The following is a 17,746-nucleotide window of genomic DNA, read 5'->3' as shown; positions in this document are numbered from 1 at the left end:
TCACGTCCTCTGTCCCCAGGCAAAGGATAGAGAACACTTTGCTCAAGTCTGGAAGCATTAAGTCGTCTGTGGGAGGAGTTGCACAGGGAGGGGAAGCACTGTCAATCAGCACATCACGACGTGAGGGGACCGTAGATGTGTGTGAGGAAGAAGAACCTCAGCTATCTGGAGCTACTCCAGAGGAGGTTGGCGTCGGACACCTTTCCTGGGTTCCTATGACCTCGCGGTGACGGGAGTCGTGAAACTGGAGGAAGAATAGAGAACATGATAAAATTTGACGTTTTTAAAAACCTGGAACTTTTCTCTTCAGGAATCAGGCTTGTGCCTGTGGCATGAGATGCCACTCAGCCAGTAGAATCACCCTCATGGTCAAACAGGATCTGTTTTTAGCCATCATGGGACTTGGGTGGCTGTTGAGGGGCCACAGGGATTACTGAGAACTGGGTGACTTTGTGCATGGGGAGCTGGGGTGTCGGGATCTCCAGGCCACCAGAAAATGCTGTCTTCCCCGACAGAGGCCAGGTCCCAGCAGTGGCATATGTAAATCAAGAGAGGTGGGACCTGTCCTGTTCTGGATCCCCATCTGCTTAGGGTGTGCATGTTCCCCACAGGCTCCCTGGTTCCTGTCTTTTTGGGACAAGTCTGAACCTGAAGTGCAAGGAGACACCTTCTGGAGAGACAGAGCAAAGGAATGTCTGAGAAGAGAAACTCTGGGGCAAGTGAGGAAGGCTGGGCCGATCTGGTGGACCTAGACTCTCTTCACGCCCCTCATTGCAAGACACGAAGCTTCTGCTTGGGATGTCACAGGCTGTGACAATGAGCTCAGGGAATATCACACCAAAGTTATCTAAGCAAGTTGAGGCTTCTTTCATGCAGAGGCCCCGGGAGGAGGCAGACCCAGCTGGGCAGGGAGGCGGAGCTAGCACGAACGATGGGGTGACAGGACCTTCTTTCTTAGGACAGAAGGCCAAATATTCTATACAGTTCAAGGGATGAATATGGGTGTTTGTGGGCATATTTAATGGGGGCAATAAGGACAGAAAAGATAGAGCATATTTTTTTTTATAGTTCCTGGTACCAACAGGCTTATTTCATACCAGAGCTAAGGTTAAGAGTTGATTATTTGTCATCAGGGGGTCTTGGGAAAGAAATGGGTCAGAGATTTCATCTTAAAAACACTGTGGGGGACCCAATGGGAGGCAGCTGGGGCAGAATGGGCTGGACCTTGTCAGCCCATAAAAAGGAGGTCATCACGGACCCAGGCAAGTGGCACACTAAAAGCAGATTTCTAGGGGACAAGGCCACCATATCTCATGGGGTGCAGGGCTCTCTTAAGGATCTGGGCTTTCAGGACCTAAGTCACCCCAGTAGGGAGACTGTCTTCTGGGTGGGCTCAAAGCACAGAATTGGTATGCATTCCTGCAGGAGGCTCAGGGCCAAGAGCCAGCCGCCCTCTGAAGGGGAAGGGTGCTGGGCAGGAGGAGATCCCGGGGAGTCGATGCGTGGATCAAGCAGGAAGCCGTTTTCCTGGGCCTGGAAAGGCAGGGACTTGGGGAAGATAACGTGGAGACAGAGGAAAACTCGCGCTGGTCATGGTCTCTGCTTCCCTTGCTCCCTCCGTTCCCCACTCTCGGCTCACTTCTCTTCCTTTTCCTGTCTCAGCACAACTGGCTTCCCCGCTGTGGCCCACAGATGCACATCTTTAATTGCATCATGGGGGAAGTATTGGCATGATGGAAGTTTCCGGAGAGGGCCTGGGAATGCCATGGCAGGGAGACTCACAGAGCCCCGTCCAACAGAGGCTGAAGTCAAGGAAATGTGAAATGTCTGTGGCCTCCTCCTTGGTCCCAGGGCCTAATGCTTCCCTGAGCTGGAAGCTGTCCTCCCAATTTTGGGTGCTCCAGGGCGACATCCCCAGTTTCCTTTCTAAGTTTCGTGTAAACATAAACACGCGCACACACACACACACACACATACACACAAGTGTGCTAAACGCGGAGTGGCAGAAGAGGTGGCAAATCAGACCTATGACGGGGAAATAAAGAGGAAATGTATCTAAGACTAGACAGACAAGCTGAAGTGGCAGAGGTCCCAGGAGGTGTGTGAGGACAGCCCCAGCGACCTGCTCCAGGGTGCACAGAGCCCCAGACCTGGGGCAGACAAGAGCCGGGACCCAGCCAGCCAAAGGGAATGAGCCTCGCCAATGGCCTCACCTTCCAGCCTCAGCAGAGTACGCAGTGGGCCTCAGCAGTGAGCAGAATGACAAGGACAGCCCAGAAGGACATCACCTCTGCCAGGGCCAGGCACCCAAGCAGAGGCGGCCGCGGGCCCGGCCGGTCTTCACCACAGCCTGAGTGTGCCGTCTGTCTTGCTTCCTAGAGTGGGGACCAGGGAGGACCCCGGGGGACACTGTGTTAGGGAGGCGTGAGGACACGCTGCAAAGTTAAGAGATAATACATGAGACGGAGGCGGGGCCAACCAAGGAGGGGGCATTTGGTTTCACAATTGATAAATCCATACATATATATATATGTATATGCATATATATGTACATACAATTTAGATAAACACGGAGGGTGAGAATGAGAAGCCTCTTTTAATCATAATTTTAAAAAGACAACTCCACAAACAAAAAAAAAAATTCCTCAGTTTTGAACTTCTCTTAAGTATAGTTCAATGTGAGGTCTTGCACCCTAACCAGTTATATCTGGATTTTTTTAAAAATGCAATTACACACAACAAAGACTAACAGTATTTACTTAAAATATTGTGTGTATGTGTGCATATACACACAAATATATATACACATACACATGTATATACTTATATATATCTTTTTTGTGAAGATATTTTTCTTTTCCTTTTTTTTTTTTGTGCCCAAGTAGAGATACAATGGTATTTGAAATGATGCCCCAGAACAGAAATAGTCCTTAAAGGAATAACAGTTCAAAAATAAAAATTGTACAAATGGTTGAACATACTTGCAACACCTTCAGAAATCAACTCAATACAATGAGAAAATCAATAGTTGATTTAAATTCTCACCCAAATAACACGACCTCGCACACCAGCCTTTGCAGCTAGAGGGGCCTCCACACAGGCAGCCTCCTGCCACCCAGCCCTGGCCCCTGGAGCTGCCCTCCAAAGTCACAACAGCATCTGCTTCACATTAGCTTTGCGTATTTCTGGCAAGACCTTGCAACAGGGACACACACACACACACATACACACACACACACACACACGTGCTATGGGCACACACACACACACACACACACACACAAAACACACAAATTTCCCATGCAACCCAGATGCACCAGGTGAGCTGAATGATTTTCAGCCAACCACAATGACAGAAGCACCAAACAGTCTTTGAAATGGGTCAGTTATTACAATTTGATTTTTTATGTATGTATGTATATATATATATATGCATATATATACACACACACATATATATATGTTCTAGTTTTCCTCTTTGTGTTATGTTTAAAAACAAAAAAGAATAGAAAAAGAAAAAAGCACAAATGAAAAATGAACAATTCTTTCCAGATCCGTTTAAGGCTTCCCACAGAATGGAAACAGAAGAGGCCTTACACATTGTCGCATGGGGTGAACGCGCACCGTTCTCAGCCTTAGAGTGATGGGAGAGATCAGTGTCGCCAGTCACGGGTTAAGTATTGTGCCTTTAAGTTGATGTCGTTCTTTTTGCTACTATGCTGAGTTTTATTATTACTGGTTGTTTTTGATGGCGTATATGGAAGTCTCCTCTGATTTGCTTTAGAATTTCTTGACCTTACTACGTTAGTAGGGTGACTTTTTGTTTTGTTCTGTTTTGCTTCTCACCGGGAAACAAATGCATCTTGCTAGGTGAATGCTAAAATGGCACATAGTCAGCCTTCAAGCAGCTTTTCTAGCCATTTGAGACCCAAACGGCTCTTGGGCTTCTAGAAGGCTCAGTGAAGTGCGGCAGGGACGGGAGAGTAGCGGGAGAAACCGAACGGAGGGAGGGGTTTCTATGCCTTTGCTTTTGGTAAATTTGTTTTCCTCAATACAAATAATCAGATAGATAGGAAGAATGATTGCTTTGTATTGTTGGATTTGTTTGTTTGTTTGTTTCGTTTGTAGATTTGTTTCATTTGATTGTTGAATTTCTCCTCTCCTGGTGCAAAAGTCACCAGAGAGTTTTGCGTGAGAAAACGTGACAGTACTTAATGAAACTCAGCACCTAAGGGCATAAGGCAGTTGAAGGTTGTTTATTTGTTTGTTTGTTTGTGGTTTTTTTTGTTTTGTTTTGTTTTGTTCTTTCAATCAGCACCAATCCCGGAAATGATCTACACTTGGTGTAAGGTATAAAACTTTTTTTTTCTTTTGGAGCAGAGGCCACGCCTCCTCCTCCACCCCAGGAATCATAGTGTGGGATTTTTCAATACTGTTTCTTATGTGTAAAAAACAAAAGAAAGGTTTTCTTTTTGTTTTTACTTACAAAACATAGAGAATATCTTTGTATACATACGGCGACTGGAAAGAAAGCTTATCTGAAGGGGACGTGACTTAATTCTCTGGTGGTGGTGGTGGTGGTGGTGGTGGTGGTGGTGGTGGTGTGTGGTGGTTCTGTGTGTTGGGGGAAGGGAGGGTTATATTTCTTGCAGGCGGCATTGACCGCAGACCAAACTTAAGGTCCCCTTCTCAACTTGGGTCAAGGTGCCCTTAGAGTGAAGACTCGTACTGTAGCAACTCATAGAGGAGTGGCCCGTCCCGATAGCGAATGCCTACTGCCGTGGGGGTGACATACTGTAGGATGTTAATAGTCCTTCTCAGCCTCCTGTCCACAAAGTGAGCATCCCAAGCTGGGTACCTCTTTCTTGGCATGTCAATCTTAATGAGGGGCCCTTCTGGGTGGTAAGGACGCCCCGACGGGGTAGCGGGCCCCATGGGTCTCACTTGGAAAACGGGCAAGCAAGTGTCAGCCGTGAGATCCTCCTGTTGTTCCGTCACGGCTCTGGTGGGCGTGACCTGGGTCCCCCGGTACCCAGGGGTCTGAGGTGCCATGGGCTCAACATCGGGGGGCAAAGGGATGCCCCAGAGCAGCTCGGCACAACAGGAGCTGGCAAAGACCTTAGCCCGTGGCCCCATGGGATGCAGCACGCCATAGTATAAGAGCATCAGTGCGATCCCAGCCACAAAACTCACAAAGACACAACACAGTGCTGGCACCGCGTAGGAGTCAGTGGTCTCCGGGTTTCTGTAAAAATACCAAAGGAACGTCAAGGCAGCATTCTCGGTCAAGACTATCGTATAATATGCAAACATTCGATATCGAGTCCGCCCTTCCTTGACGTTAAACCAGCAGAAAATGTACACAATCCCTACCACCATGTTGAAGAGGATCTCCTCCCACTTGGACATGCAGAAGTCTGTCCCGCCATGGATGATCCAGAAGGCCATGGCGCACCAGTGCACCACCACGAAGATCCCGAAGTAGAGCTGGAAGATGGAAGCAAAGAGGGCAAAAGAGATAACTCGGGATGAGATGGTGAAGAGGCGCCAGAAGAGGTGGACGAGGGCCCCTCTGTAGCTCATGCTCTTCTTGTCGTCCCTGGAGTCCCGCAGCAGCTTGTGATAGGAGGCTAGCACCCAAGCCAGGGACATCAGGGAGGTCACAGAGGAGACACCTGCCGGAAAGACACAAACCCACACAGTCAAAACCTCGACATCAACCGTGGGGCACAGCGGGGCTGCCGGCAGAGGAGACGCCCACACACACCGTGATCTAAAGGAGGAGGGAGAAAGAAACACAGAGTCAGGAACCGGACTTGGAGCCCCCGCTGCTCCCTACGCTGACAGCCTGGGGTCGACCTTGAGTCTCCACAGCCCAGCTTGGAATTTCAGGAGCTCCACTGCTCAGCTGTGAAGCTGAGGCTGGAGCGCTTGGCCATACCTGCCGTGGACGGGCTTGCCTGCCTGTGTTCTATCTTAGGGGACCCCGTGGCGTGTGAACATGCAGCCAGCACTGGCGAATCTGTCCCCAGCAGCCTGTGCTCTTGGAGGGGTCCACAGAAGAGAGGGCCAACTGTGGAGACCAACAGCCAACTCCCTGGCCCCAGCTCCTCAAGTGCTCTCCTCTGCCAACCTGAACTCACCCTTGAGCCCTTTCCTCTCCCAACTCCAGGTTCCACAAAGCCCCTTCCTGAAACTCCGTCCACTTGGCTTCTCCCCATCTACTACCTAGGGCCACCCTGGTCAAGGACGCCGCTCAGCAGCCCCCTCTGCCCTTCCTTCTGGTCTGTCTTGGCCTCTGCACATCAACTGTGCTGCACCTCCTACTTCAGGGCAGCCTCTGCCCTCGCTGGTGGGGAGATTCCCAAGGTCTCTGTGCTTCCTGCACTTCTCCCAGGGGACAAAGATTCAGAGAGGTGGAACGGGCCTCACTCCAAGGGGTACTCTGGCTGCCTGCAAAGTTTTACTTCTTACTCTGCCTCCTTGATATTTGCAACTAAGTCAAATGGAAAACCGACCGTGGCTGCTGGACTCTCAGATTCACCGTAAACAAGCGGTCATTAGCACAGTATCATCAAATAATCTCCTCTCAAGCCAGATTCTGTCACCCCCTGACTCCTCCTGTCCAGCTCCACTCAGTCCACCTAGTACCTCCTTTTGCCTAAAATTTCAGAACAAAATGCAGTCGGAGAGCTGAATGTCCACCCATTGGCAACAATCTCCTTACCAAATTTTTTACCTACCCCACCCCAGAGCATGACTCCCCGTGACATTCTTCCAGGCTAAAATAAGATACCCGAACATTTTTTTTTTCTTAAGCCAAAAGAACGAATCCAGGAGCCTTGTACACCCAGAGGCCAGTTAAGCTGCTGCAGATCCTCCTCATCCTGCTCTTTCCCTGGGTCCCTGCCCACCTCCCTTCAATGATCCAAACTGCAAAACTCAAAGAAGAATCAAAGTCCTGCCACTGAACAGCCCCATCATAGAAGCCCCCTCCTTCCCTCATCTCACATGGGTGCTCAGGGTCTGAGCTTGCAGAACACTGCGGTGCAACCCAGCATGTTGGCACAGGTATGGCAAACACCCGGGCAGTCAGCAGTTACAATAAGCATGTGTGGCTTTTGTAATAACAACCAAGATTCCAAACAAACAGCAGAGATGAGAAATCATGCCAGTTTTTCCACAAAAACCTATCTGGAATATACCTTAGGAGCTGTGATGGTGCTTCCCCCTGCTTCTCTGGAAAGTTCTGAACGTGACACTTACATGTCCCTCCTTGCTCATGGTGCACACAGGGCCTTTCAGCTGCATCTCAGAGGCCATGCATGGCTCCTGGGCTGAGCTTTTGGAGCCCAGCTGTGGTCATGCTGTCAGGTTGGGACAGAGAGCGGGACAGGTCCTCCTGGGCACCCCCGATTTAGGTTGTGGGTTTCTGGAGCAGGGCACACACAGTCACATCTTGGTAGCCTGCACCAGCCTTGTCCCCGTGCTGGAAAACTCTCAGGAAGTTCCTCTAAAACGTCCTGTGTCCCCACCGCTGTCAGGCCAAGCTCATTTTTTGATGTTAATAGTAATGCATCTGGTAGGAGCTGCCACCCCACGGAAGTGGAACGAGAAGAAGGCACGATTTGGGCTTCCTTCAAATAAAGCAAAATCTATTATTGTCCCTATCGCTTTCCACTCAGGGAAACATGAGTGCTGAACTCATAAAACAAGAAAACCCAGCTGTGCCAGAGCAGGTCTAATGAGGTCCAGTTCTGAGCGTGCTTTTCAATAGGGTAGGGTACTAGAGGGGGGCAGCCCTCAGCCTTCGCTGTTCCCTGTGTGTTGACATTAGCCCCATTTGTGCCAAACATACACAGATAGGAACTCAAATGTTCACGGATCACCAGTAGCAGAGCCAAAGACGATTCTTTTCACCTCCCGCCTTCCAGGTCACCCTTGCCAGGCTGGCTCCGTCACCATGGCCTTGAAGACTGCTCCGGGTCTTTACGTGTGGGTCACCGAGCCCATTCCCGCCCCAGCTGGCTTCTGGTGGAGGCTTCTGTTCTCCTCTGCAGAGTACTGACACAAACGGTTCCCGAATGTTGTAATTCCCCACTGCTAAATTACGAGAGGGCTTAGGAAGCAGCACAGGGAAGACTGGGATGCGGAGCCCTGGGGCCAGCCCCTGCCCAGCCTCTGCCTCACCTGTTCCTGACCAGGTAACATTAGTAGTCGCCCCACAATGTACCCAAGGGAGCTTCCCAAGCCACACACCCGCTCACTCCACAGGAAGCCGAGTCTGGGGTTTGGGTGAGCAGTTGGGGCTCCAGGGGGTTCATGCCCACACAGAGCCTGCCCCTCTCTGCCGGCAGCAGGCATCATGTAAGGAGGGGGTTGGCTGCGGGTGGCCCAAACCCTCACCCCAGCCGCTTCCTAATTCACCACTGCACCAAAGAACTTTCCATTCTAACTGTCCATCCCAGGCAGGAGACCAGAAAACCAGAGCTGCCCGAGGTCCCCTTCAGAAATTAGGTTTCTCACTCATTGGAGGCTCGCCGGAGAGTGGCTTTGCCTCTGGGGCTCAAGAAGCAGGGATGTGGGGGTCAAACTGCCCTGTCTTCTGCCCACCCCAAAGAACTTATCACGTGCTGTTTGGTCGCTGGACCAAACATCCGTGGCTTGGCCACTTCTGCATCTTTTCCCTGGGCAAGACCTGTGGCCTCACCCAAACAGGACCACAAGAGCAAGTCCTCCCTGGAGGCCACCACAGGAGGGTGCCTGGGTAGCCGGCCACCCGGGGGACTCATTGGGGCAGAGCTGCATGAGGATGGAGGGGCAGCAGGTGGGCTCTGTGCTCTGAAACCCCCCGTGGGTGCCCCGCTGTCCCAGAGAGCCCAGGCCCGACCCCCTGAGTAGTCACCCCAGGGTCTTGTCTAGAAGCACCCTGCGGAAGATGAACGGGTGACGGGCCAAACTGCATCGGCCCCAGATGTCTGTGCTGAGGTGCGGTGCCCCAGGACCTCGGCACGTGCAGGTGGGGTCTTTACACAGTAGTTGAGGTAAAACGAGGTCACACAGGGGCCCTGAGCCGATCTTCCTGGTGCCCTTAGAAGAGGGAGTTGGGACACACAGAGGCACCAAGGTCACGTAGGCGCAGGGCACGGGAGGACACAGCGAAGGCCACACGGGCGGGGGGAGGAAAACCTCAGGAGAAACCAGCCCCCCGACCCCCTGACCCGGTCTTCAGCCTCCAGAACGGATGTCTGTGGGCCCAGCACCGGGTCGGGGTACTTTCTGGCGGTGGCTCTGGGAAACTGAAGTAGTTCTCTATTTAATTTCATTTTCTACATAAAGATAATTAAGAAAAGAATTCTTAAATTTTTAAAAGCTCCTGAATTTAAAATTCTTAAATTTAAAAATTTCAAAATCATACACCTACCAAGAGAGAGAAGCAGGATTTAAAGTTACAGTCCCACTCTGGTGGCCTTGAGAGTGACCACGGTACTAACAGGCCCCAGTGCTTCGTGACTGGCCAGGTGAGGGTGAGGAAGAAAGCCCCCAGGGATCTGAGTCTCACAGGAGTGGCCAGGAAGAGTAGCAGCCGGGGAAATCTGTTGAGAGCTCTTGATTATTGAGCTAAAATCCAAATTTGAGTTCTACCAGGGCTTCCTCAGTAGAGTAACACGAAAACCACAAAAAAGAGGAACTTCCACTGAACGGCTGTGATCACTTTCCCGCCATTAAATGACGAGTCCTCTCAGGCCCGCAGTGTGCTCCGTTACACGGGAGGAAGGACAGCTTCTTCCTCTGCAATGGCTCACCCAGAAGATTTCTGTCTTGCTCAAGGTCAACCCCAAAGTCCCTGCATTCTCCCCCATACCACCCAGTCCCCCAGGACGGCTGCCGAGGTCCAGGTGAAATGCCTGGGGCCTGCCACTCACAGTGCCACCACTTGTGCATTTCCAGGACCAGACAGAAAACTGTTCCAGGCATCAAGTTAGGAGGTGACAAGCTCTGCACAGTGACCATCACAGCTGACCCTCTCCTGGTGCAGACCAGCAGCTAGGGCTTACGGCTTGCCCACCAAGCTGACCAAGTCCAACAAGTCAACTGGCGAATTGTTAAGCTGGCACCTCCTGGGGGACAAGTACCCTTGGAAGGCTTAGAGAGAAGGGCTTCAGGCCTCAGGTTCCATAAATGTAGTGACCCTGTGGCCCCCCAAGTGGAGCAAGAGACAGTCATCAGGAAGGTCCAACATGGTGGTCTCAATGCCACCTTTACAGGTCCCTAGTAGTTGCACCTTTGCCCCTGGAGGAGTAGGGAGAAGCACCGTGATGGTGGGACGATGGGACTCAAACCCAGCTGCAGCAGATGAGGAGGAAGGGCCAGGACGTGCCAGGCAGAGGAGGGTCAGGGGCGGCAGGGTACCAGGCCATCAGGGCAAGGTGGGAAGGCAGATCTGGCAAGATCAGGACAGGGCCAGGCTGCCATCCAGGATGGCCCAGCTACCTGCCCCCACCCATCAGCAAATGGGAGCCCTGAGGCTCCTCCAGAGAGGGTCAGGAGGAAAGAGGTGACCAGAGCTTCCTGTGAGAACTTGGCATCTGGTAGAAGGGACACTCTGTGAGCCACGGGCAACTGGAGCACTGAAGATGGCCAGTGAGCTGGCTCTGAGGGAGTCCAGGGGCAGCTCTGGGGCTGGGTTTGCAGAGCTGGATGTGCAAGGTCAGGCTTGCCGCTAGCTGCCCTACTCCACCCTCTGCGCCCACCACCACCGCAAATCACATGTTGCAGAAACGTTTAAAGGAACTGAACCAGCCAAGCACAGAACAGGGACCGTGGGGAATAGCAGCCGAGCCAGGACCCTCACCCCGGTCCTTCTCCCCACTGCTTCCCATCAGCATGAAGCACAGGACCCTTGGCCGCCTCCTCTGTGACGTCAGCCCCTCTGTCCTGCCCCCACCCTCCTAGGCAGGCCCTAGCTCTCTTCACCCTGCCTCGCTGTTACTCCTGATTCCCACCTCAGCTGTGAGCTCTCCTGGAGGCGGTCGACCAGCCCTGAGAGGGGCCTGCGGAGGGCTGGAGGACGGGTTGGGGTCTCTCTTCTGGACTCCTGTGACACTCGGGGTTGGAGTCCCCTCCATCCTCCTCTGTTCCTCACGACTAGCGGTCCCTCACTTCTCTTCCTGCGACTCTGACTGCAGCCTGAGCTCTTGGTGGAAGCTCTCTCCTGCTGGGTTATTATCCCTGCTAACAGACGGGGAAAGCAGAGCCGAAATGAAGCCACTCAGATGCTGCAGCGGCCGTCCTGCGAGGCATGCCCCCCCAGCTCTGGCATGGGAGCCCTAGAGATTCCCCACAGCGAGACCCGTGCTTAGCTGGCCACTTGCCCATCTGCGTTCCACCACTCACCCCACTGCCACCCTGCTAGTGACACTGGAGAGCGCTGCACCGTCTGCTCGGCCAGCTCCCTGCAATGCTCCCAGTATTCTACACTGAGTTCCTTTTGGTGGCTATCGTCCCTCTCCATCCATCAAATCCCTTGATCTTCCTACAATTTTAAGGAGCCTGGTGTCCTCTTGGAAATGTTCCCAGAAAAAGATGTGTCAACTGTGCCCACCACCTCTCCAAGCACAAGGGCTGGCTCCTTCCTGGCCTCCTCCCAGGCGCTCGGCCAGGAACGATTCTAAAGGCACTTTCCTCTACAGGGAACAAGCATCCTGGTCTTCCCGAGCCAGCCTCAGAGGTGCTGAGCATATGGCCAAGGTCACACAGCTGGTAAACAAGGGAGCTGACCCTGGAGCCTGGGATGACTCCTGTCCAGAGTCAGGATCCGCCATGATTGAAATGTCAGAGATTGTACAGGCTGGCGGATGTCACGCTGGAGCTTGGTGGGAATATTTCCACCATGGAAATTGGCAAACACACTAATCAGGGTCACCTAGTCCTGCCCAGGGCTGGTTGTTCCACATTTCCCAGCATACCACTGGCCAGATCAACAAGCCTTCTTGGAAAGCTTGGTGAGCATCTAGGCAGATCAGACGTGCCAGGCTCCACATTCCCACAGCCCAGGGGCAGGCAAACTGGCGAGGCCTCTGTCGGTGGCTCTCTGGCTAGAGGTCATACTCTTTGAGGCACTTGTGAAAGCAACAAGGTGCGCAGTCTGCCTTCTAACCATGCACCTCAGGTACAAGCACAGTAAATAGGAAGCGGGCACACCCACGTGTCTGCTTGGCTGGGAGGCTGGGAAAACCATGGCTAAGCAAAGCAGCCCAGGAGGGAGGACTGGGGTGTCTCAGGAAAACTGAAATCAGAGGGGCTACACACTCCCTGGCTGAAGGAAAAGCTCTTTAACATAAGAAAGAAGGTCCCAGCCAGACAGAATTCCAATCGGCCACTACAGGGCAGTTCTGGTAAAGGGCATGAAGTCTTACCATGGTTTTTACGAACTACCTCTTTTCCATCTATGGCATATCATGCCATCTGCTAATTTCCAATAGGTTTTCAATAACATTAATACTTCCCTCTACTGAACAGCTGCTCTGGCCCAGACTCCAAGCTAGATGCTTGACATGTATTAACTCAATTATTCTTTTCTGCAATCTGAGGCCAATTTTAAGATGAAGAGATTGAGGCTCACAGGCTGAGGAACTTTTTCATATCAGGTAGTCAGAAAGTTGCAGAAGTAGGCTTTGAATGCAGACCTGCCTGAATCCCAAACCCAGATTTCTTCATTAATCAGAGAGAAAGTAATATCTCCCTGTCCTCACTCACAAAACAGGGAAATGAAGATTCAGGTTTCTACATGCTGAGGACCAGTGAGATCCAGCTGCTCCCAGAGACAGGAGAGCACCATGCTCCAGAGCCAGCCACAGCGGCCAACTTCCCGCCACACCACACAGGCTGATGATGCCTGCCCCTCACCTGGAAAGAGGTGACAAGAACTGAAAACCCTCATGAGGCTGCTGGAAGGACTGGAGAGGAGATGTCCATGCAGGGCCAGGCTCAGCACCTGACACAGAGCAAAGTGTGGTGCCCACCTGCGTGGCTGTAAATGATGCCATGTGTACCACGCTTGTCCCCGCCCAGGCTGGTCCCTCTACCTGCTCATGGCCCCGGCTCAGCCCAGCCATCGCCTCCTCCTGGGGGCCCTCGATGGCTGCTTCTCCACAGCCATGCTTTCTGTGGCCTGTGGCCTTCCCTCCTGTGTGGCTTCCCTTTAGGTAGAACCAACATTTATTCTTGAGGGTAGAGAAGCTGTCGTATCCGTTCCCGTGAGCTCTGTGCCTGCGGTCACTCAACAAGTAATTCTTGAGCCGATGCCTCCCAGATACCCTTTCCAGCAACACCACAAGTGCAAACCCGGCAGGGAAGCCATTGGTGCCCTGGCCATAGGAAGCTGGAGCTGCACCCATCTCTGCTGCCTGTCCTGGGAGCGCCTCAGGCCAGCGCGGCACAGTGGCTGCAACAGTGGCTTCAGTTTAATCCGCCTTCCCCACTCTGTTCCTTTTCTACAGGTGCTGGAACAAATGATCACAAGTTAATTGGCCAAAACCAACCAAATGTATCATCAGCCCGTTCTGGCAGCCAGAGTCTGAAGTGGGTGGGCAGGGCCAGGTGCCCCTGGGGGCCTGGGAGAGCCTGCCCTGCTGCTCCAGCTCTGCCGCCCACCACCCGCGCTCCTCAGCTCCTGGTCCCTTTCCCCTCCAGCAAAGCCAGCAGTGCAGTTTTCATTGTCACGTTGCTTTCTGTGCCTCTGACTCCTGCCTCCTTCAGAATGGTCTGCCCATTTCAAATCCTGCACTTCAGCCTGTCTGCAAAGTCCCTTTGGCATACAAAGGGATCTGAATAGGTCCCGGGGCTCGAGGTGGACAGCCAGCAGTCCCCACCATCCCCCACTGAACAGCAGGGTGGTCATTCCCGACAGAGACGACTTTGTAGAGACTTGGGTTCTCATGACTTGGTGCCAGTACTGTTGGGACCTGGGGGTGGAGGCTCAGAACCACCTGCAATGTGCAGGACAGCTCCTGTGGCCATGCGGTATGGTAGCAACCCTCCCCTCCAGGAGCTTCAAGGTCAAACACCAGCCTGTGAAGGACGCAACAAGGGGAAGGCTAACTCCAGGCCCCGCTCCACTTGTTTCTTCCTTGAAGATGCTGTCAGAGATATCAAAATACCATCTTCACAGCCAGCTGGATGGAGGTAAGCCTCAGAGACTCTAGAACAAATGTCAGCTGCTCAGCTGGTGCCGCACAAGGCTCCCAGGAGCCTGGCTCCTGTTGGTCTGGAGCGCACTCTGAGGGAGGCCGTCTGCCCAGCCTGCAGAGTTCTGCTAACTCTGGTGTCACGAGGAGCCAACGGCCAGCCAGGCCGATGCCCCATTGCTCCCAGAAGAGACAGTATTGGAACAGGGCAGCGAGGTGTCTTGCAAGGGACAAGGACTCTGCTCCAAGAGACCTTGGGTCTAGCTGTATGGTCTTGGGTGAGGGGGCTGCTGCGCCCAGTTTACTGTTTGTTAACCACGGGTAAAAATGTAGACTTTGAGTACGCAACGTGTTCTGAATATAGAACACGTAGGCACATCTCTGGTACACACACTCTATATATACACATATTATACATGTGCATGCATATAGAGATGGTGGATATATGGAGAATGTGCACAGAGTATAAATAGGAGCTTCAGGGCTGCTGTCCTTCCTGGAGCTGGAAGCTCCTCCGAGTGTGGATTCCAGCCTGATAAGGAAAGCCACTGCCCACGTCTCACAGAGACTTCCCCACTTCCTCTCCCTTGGCCACGTGGCTGGCCAGGGCTGAGAGCGGTCTGGGAGTCGCTGCTGCCCTCGCTCCTGCTGCCGAGGCCCAGAGGAGATGAGAGTCGAGAGTCTGCCTGGGACGGCCTGCCGTGCCAGCTCAGCTCAGAGGACTTAGGGTGGGAGCTCCTTAGCCAGGGGCACCCCTGTGCAGGACAGGAGGGGAAGACCCACAGGGAGCAGCTCTGTGCCGCCAGGCGAGGGCTGAGCCGTGCAGAAGAGGGCTCTGCCCACCCCCTAGGACCCTGGTGCCGGCTAGCCCACTCCTCCCTACCTCCAACCCTGGGCTCCCTTGGCCCAAGGCCTCAGCTGTTCCCTCTTCTCTTCCATGGTGGCTCCCCTCCTCCCGCACACCCTGGCTCCAAGGTGACCTCCTGAGGCCTCCCTGGCCACCCACTGAGACTGCGCACTGCCTGGGCCTCTCCTCCCTGGCCTCACTGCTCTCCTAGGGCGGGTCCTTCTCTACACACAGAACAAAATATTGGCTTTGTTTGTCACTTTTTTCCCCAAGAAGCTTACTCTCCAGGGGACAGGGGTTTGCCAGTCTTGCTTCTTGCTGTATCTGTCCCCAGCTCCTACTGCCATGCTGGGCACTTAACGGGTGACTGATAAGTAGTTCCTAAGTAAAGGGATAAGGGGTCAGTCACTGCCTGGGGCTTCTGAACCTGTGCCCTCTGAGCCGTCCCCTAGGGAGCCACCTCGGTCACCTGGGCTGGCCCAGGACGCCTGCACCCCATCCCTCTGTTCCAGTGACTCATGCACAGTCACTTCCAAATGACCAGTCACTGTTTCAACCGTATTAATGCTAATGAGATCAACTTAGTTGGCCTTCCTTGTGTTTTTTCTGCTGTGTGAAGACCCTCCCTCTTCCCAGTTGTCAGGGCAACCTGGGCCTGATTCAGGCTGAAGTGAGGCAGTGATAGGGCTCAGGTCTGTGTTTAAAATCACTGCAAATTCCATTTAACAGCATAATGTTTTAAGTGTGACTTTGAACCAGAAGATGTGGACCTAGGAAGGGCTGTGCGCTGGAGGTGCCTGGCCAGGGGGCTCTGGGTAGATGCCAAGCCGGTTCCTCCTGGTACCACTGCCAAAGGAGAAACAGGAGAGTGGGGGGTCGTCCTCGGGGAGACAAGAGCGCCACACCTGTGTCTTCCCTGTGCCTCTTTCATTTTGTGATGGGTGACGTTGCAGGCCCACCAGGAGAAGAGGCCAACAGGGAACTGGACATCCTTTCCTTTATTTATCTCCCTGTGGCCACATCAGAGAAGTGCAGTGGGCTGAGGTCAAAAGTGGGCAGAGCCAGGTACCCTGTAGCCTGAGAGCCCAGAGCACTTCCTGGAACTGGCCCACCCCAGGTGAGTGCAAGACGAATCCCAGAGCAATGCCCCCCTCAAGTGGGGTCCTAAGGGGCAGCAGCGCTGGGCACTGGGGTGGGGGTAGGGGCCCAGAGACTCCTTATATTTCTAGACAAGGTCGTTATCCAAAGCTGTTTGAGCAGCAGGTCGGTTGCTTCAGTAACTAACTTGGTGTAGAGGAAACAGAGTGGAAAGGTCAAGCTCTGGTGTGGGCCACAGACCCAGGACCTTCAGCTCCCGCCACCAAGTCACTATGGCTTTCTGGGGGGTAGTCTCTCCCCATTTTAACCGAGATCCTGAGGGGTAAGTGAAATGGTTTGAAAGGGCCCCCCTAAAGGCTTGTGTATTAATCCTCAAAATTATATTTAATGATATTTGGAGATGAGCCTTTGGGCAGCAATCAGGGTGAAATGAAGTCATGGAATAGGGCCCTACCATGGCACGGGTAGCTTTATCAGAAGAGGAGCAGAGACCTGAGCTAGCACACTTGCCCCATCTTGCCTTCCAGAGCCTTCCACCACATCATGATGACACAAGAAGGCCCTTCCACATGCCAGCACCACGCTGCTGGACTTCTCAGATTCCAGAACTGTGAGCCACACAGACTTCTATTCTTTATAAATTACCCTGTCTTGGGTATTTCATTACAGCCACAGAATGGACTAAGACAATGTGTCCAAGATAGAATGACAGCCAACGTCCATATGAGTAGGACTGGAGAGAGACAACAGCTTTCCTCACGTAAGAAGGAAAAAAGGAGAACCAAGAGAAGAGACCCAGTGTCCTCCCCTGTGGGCAGAGGAAGGATGGGGTCTGCTGCATGGACCCCACTTCCACAAGCAGGCCCCTAGCCCCGCCTCCACCTGCAGCCCTGGGCAGCTTTGCCCTTCTGCCAAGGGGATGCCTGGGCAGGGAGCAGAGCAGTGGAAGCTGAGGCTCCCTGTGGGAAGCTCCCGATCTTCCTGGAGGAAGAAGGATGCACAGGCAGCTGAAGAGAAAGGCCCAGGCATTTTAGCTCAATGGGAGCAGGAAAAAGGGAATGCACACTGCTTCTGCGTGGCTCGGAGGCGTCAGTCAGAGTTCTTGCAAAAGAAGCAGACGAGACTCAGGTACAAGTCACTGGAAGGGCTTTTGATGTAAAAGAAGCCTGATGTGAAGTTAAGAAAGAGGGAGGGAGTGGAGAGGTTGACACCAAAGAGACAGAAAGAAAGACCCCTAATTGTCTCTTCAGGCTCCACATTTGCTAAAGGAAAGTCAAGGTTTAGACGGAAGGTTTGACATTTCCTCACACTTCTCTGTCGTCATAAAGACACACGGTTTTGATGGGAATTTGGTCCTGGGTCTCTGTGGCTACTGAAGGAAGGTGTGGGGCAGGGAGCTCCGTGGGCAAGGCGCGGCACTTGACCATGGCCTGCACCCGCCATGCTACCTCAAATGCAGGTCCCAGGTGGCCAGAAGCAGAAGAGCCTGAAGAAGAAGCAAGGTCCACCCTCCTTGCCGGGATCCCTGGGTGACTTCCTTCCCTCTGTGAGCTTCAGCCTCCCATTTGTCAAACAAAAGGAGTGGGATCCATGCTCTACAGTGGCGGCTCTC

The 17,746-nt window shown here is 53.0% G+C and overlaps 1 protein-coding gene across 1 annotated transcript in view; it reads right to left on the bottom strand.

Annotated features, from left to right (window-relative positions):
• Positions 1-4,710: 4,710 nt before the first annotated feature.
• The window catches only part of Xkr6 (XK related 6), a 230,751-nt gene continuing 217,715 nt past the window's right edge, over positions 4,711-17,746 (bottom strand). Inside the window, exon 3 of the mRNA XM_026398874.2 lies at positions 4,711-5,675. Coding sequence (XP_026254659.1) covers positions 4,711-5,675 — 965 coding nt within the window. The remainder of the gene's footprint in view (positions 5,676-17,746) is intronic.

Source organism: Urocitellus parryii, chromosome 14, assembly GCF_045843805.1.
Source record: "Urocitellus parryii isolate mUroPar1 chromosome 14, mUroPar1.hap1, whole genome shotgun sequence".
NCBI lineage: Eukaryota > Metazoa > Chordata > Mammalia > Rodentia > Sciuridae > Urocitellus > Urocitellus parryii.
Note: the sequence above shows the minus strand (reverse complement) of the source record. Positions and strands in the feature narration are given on the sequence as shown.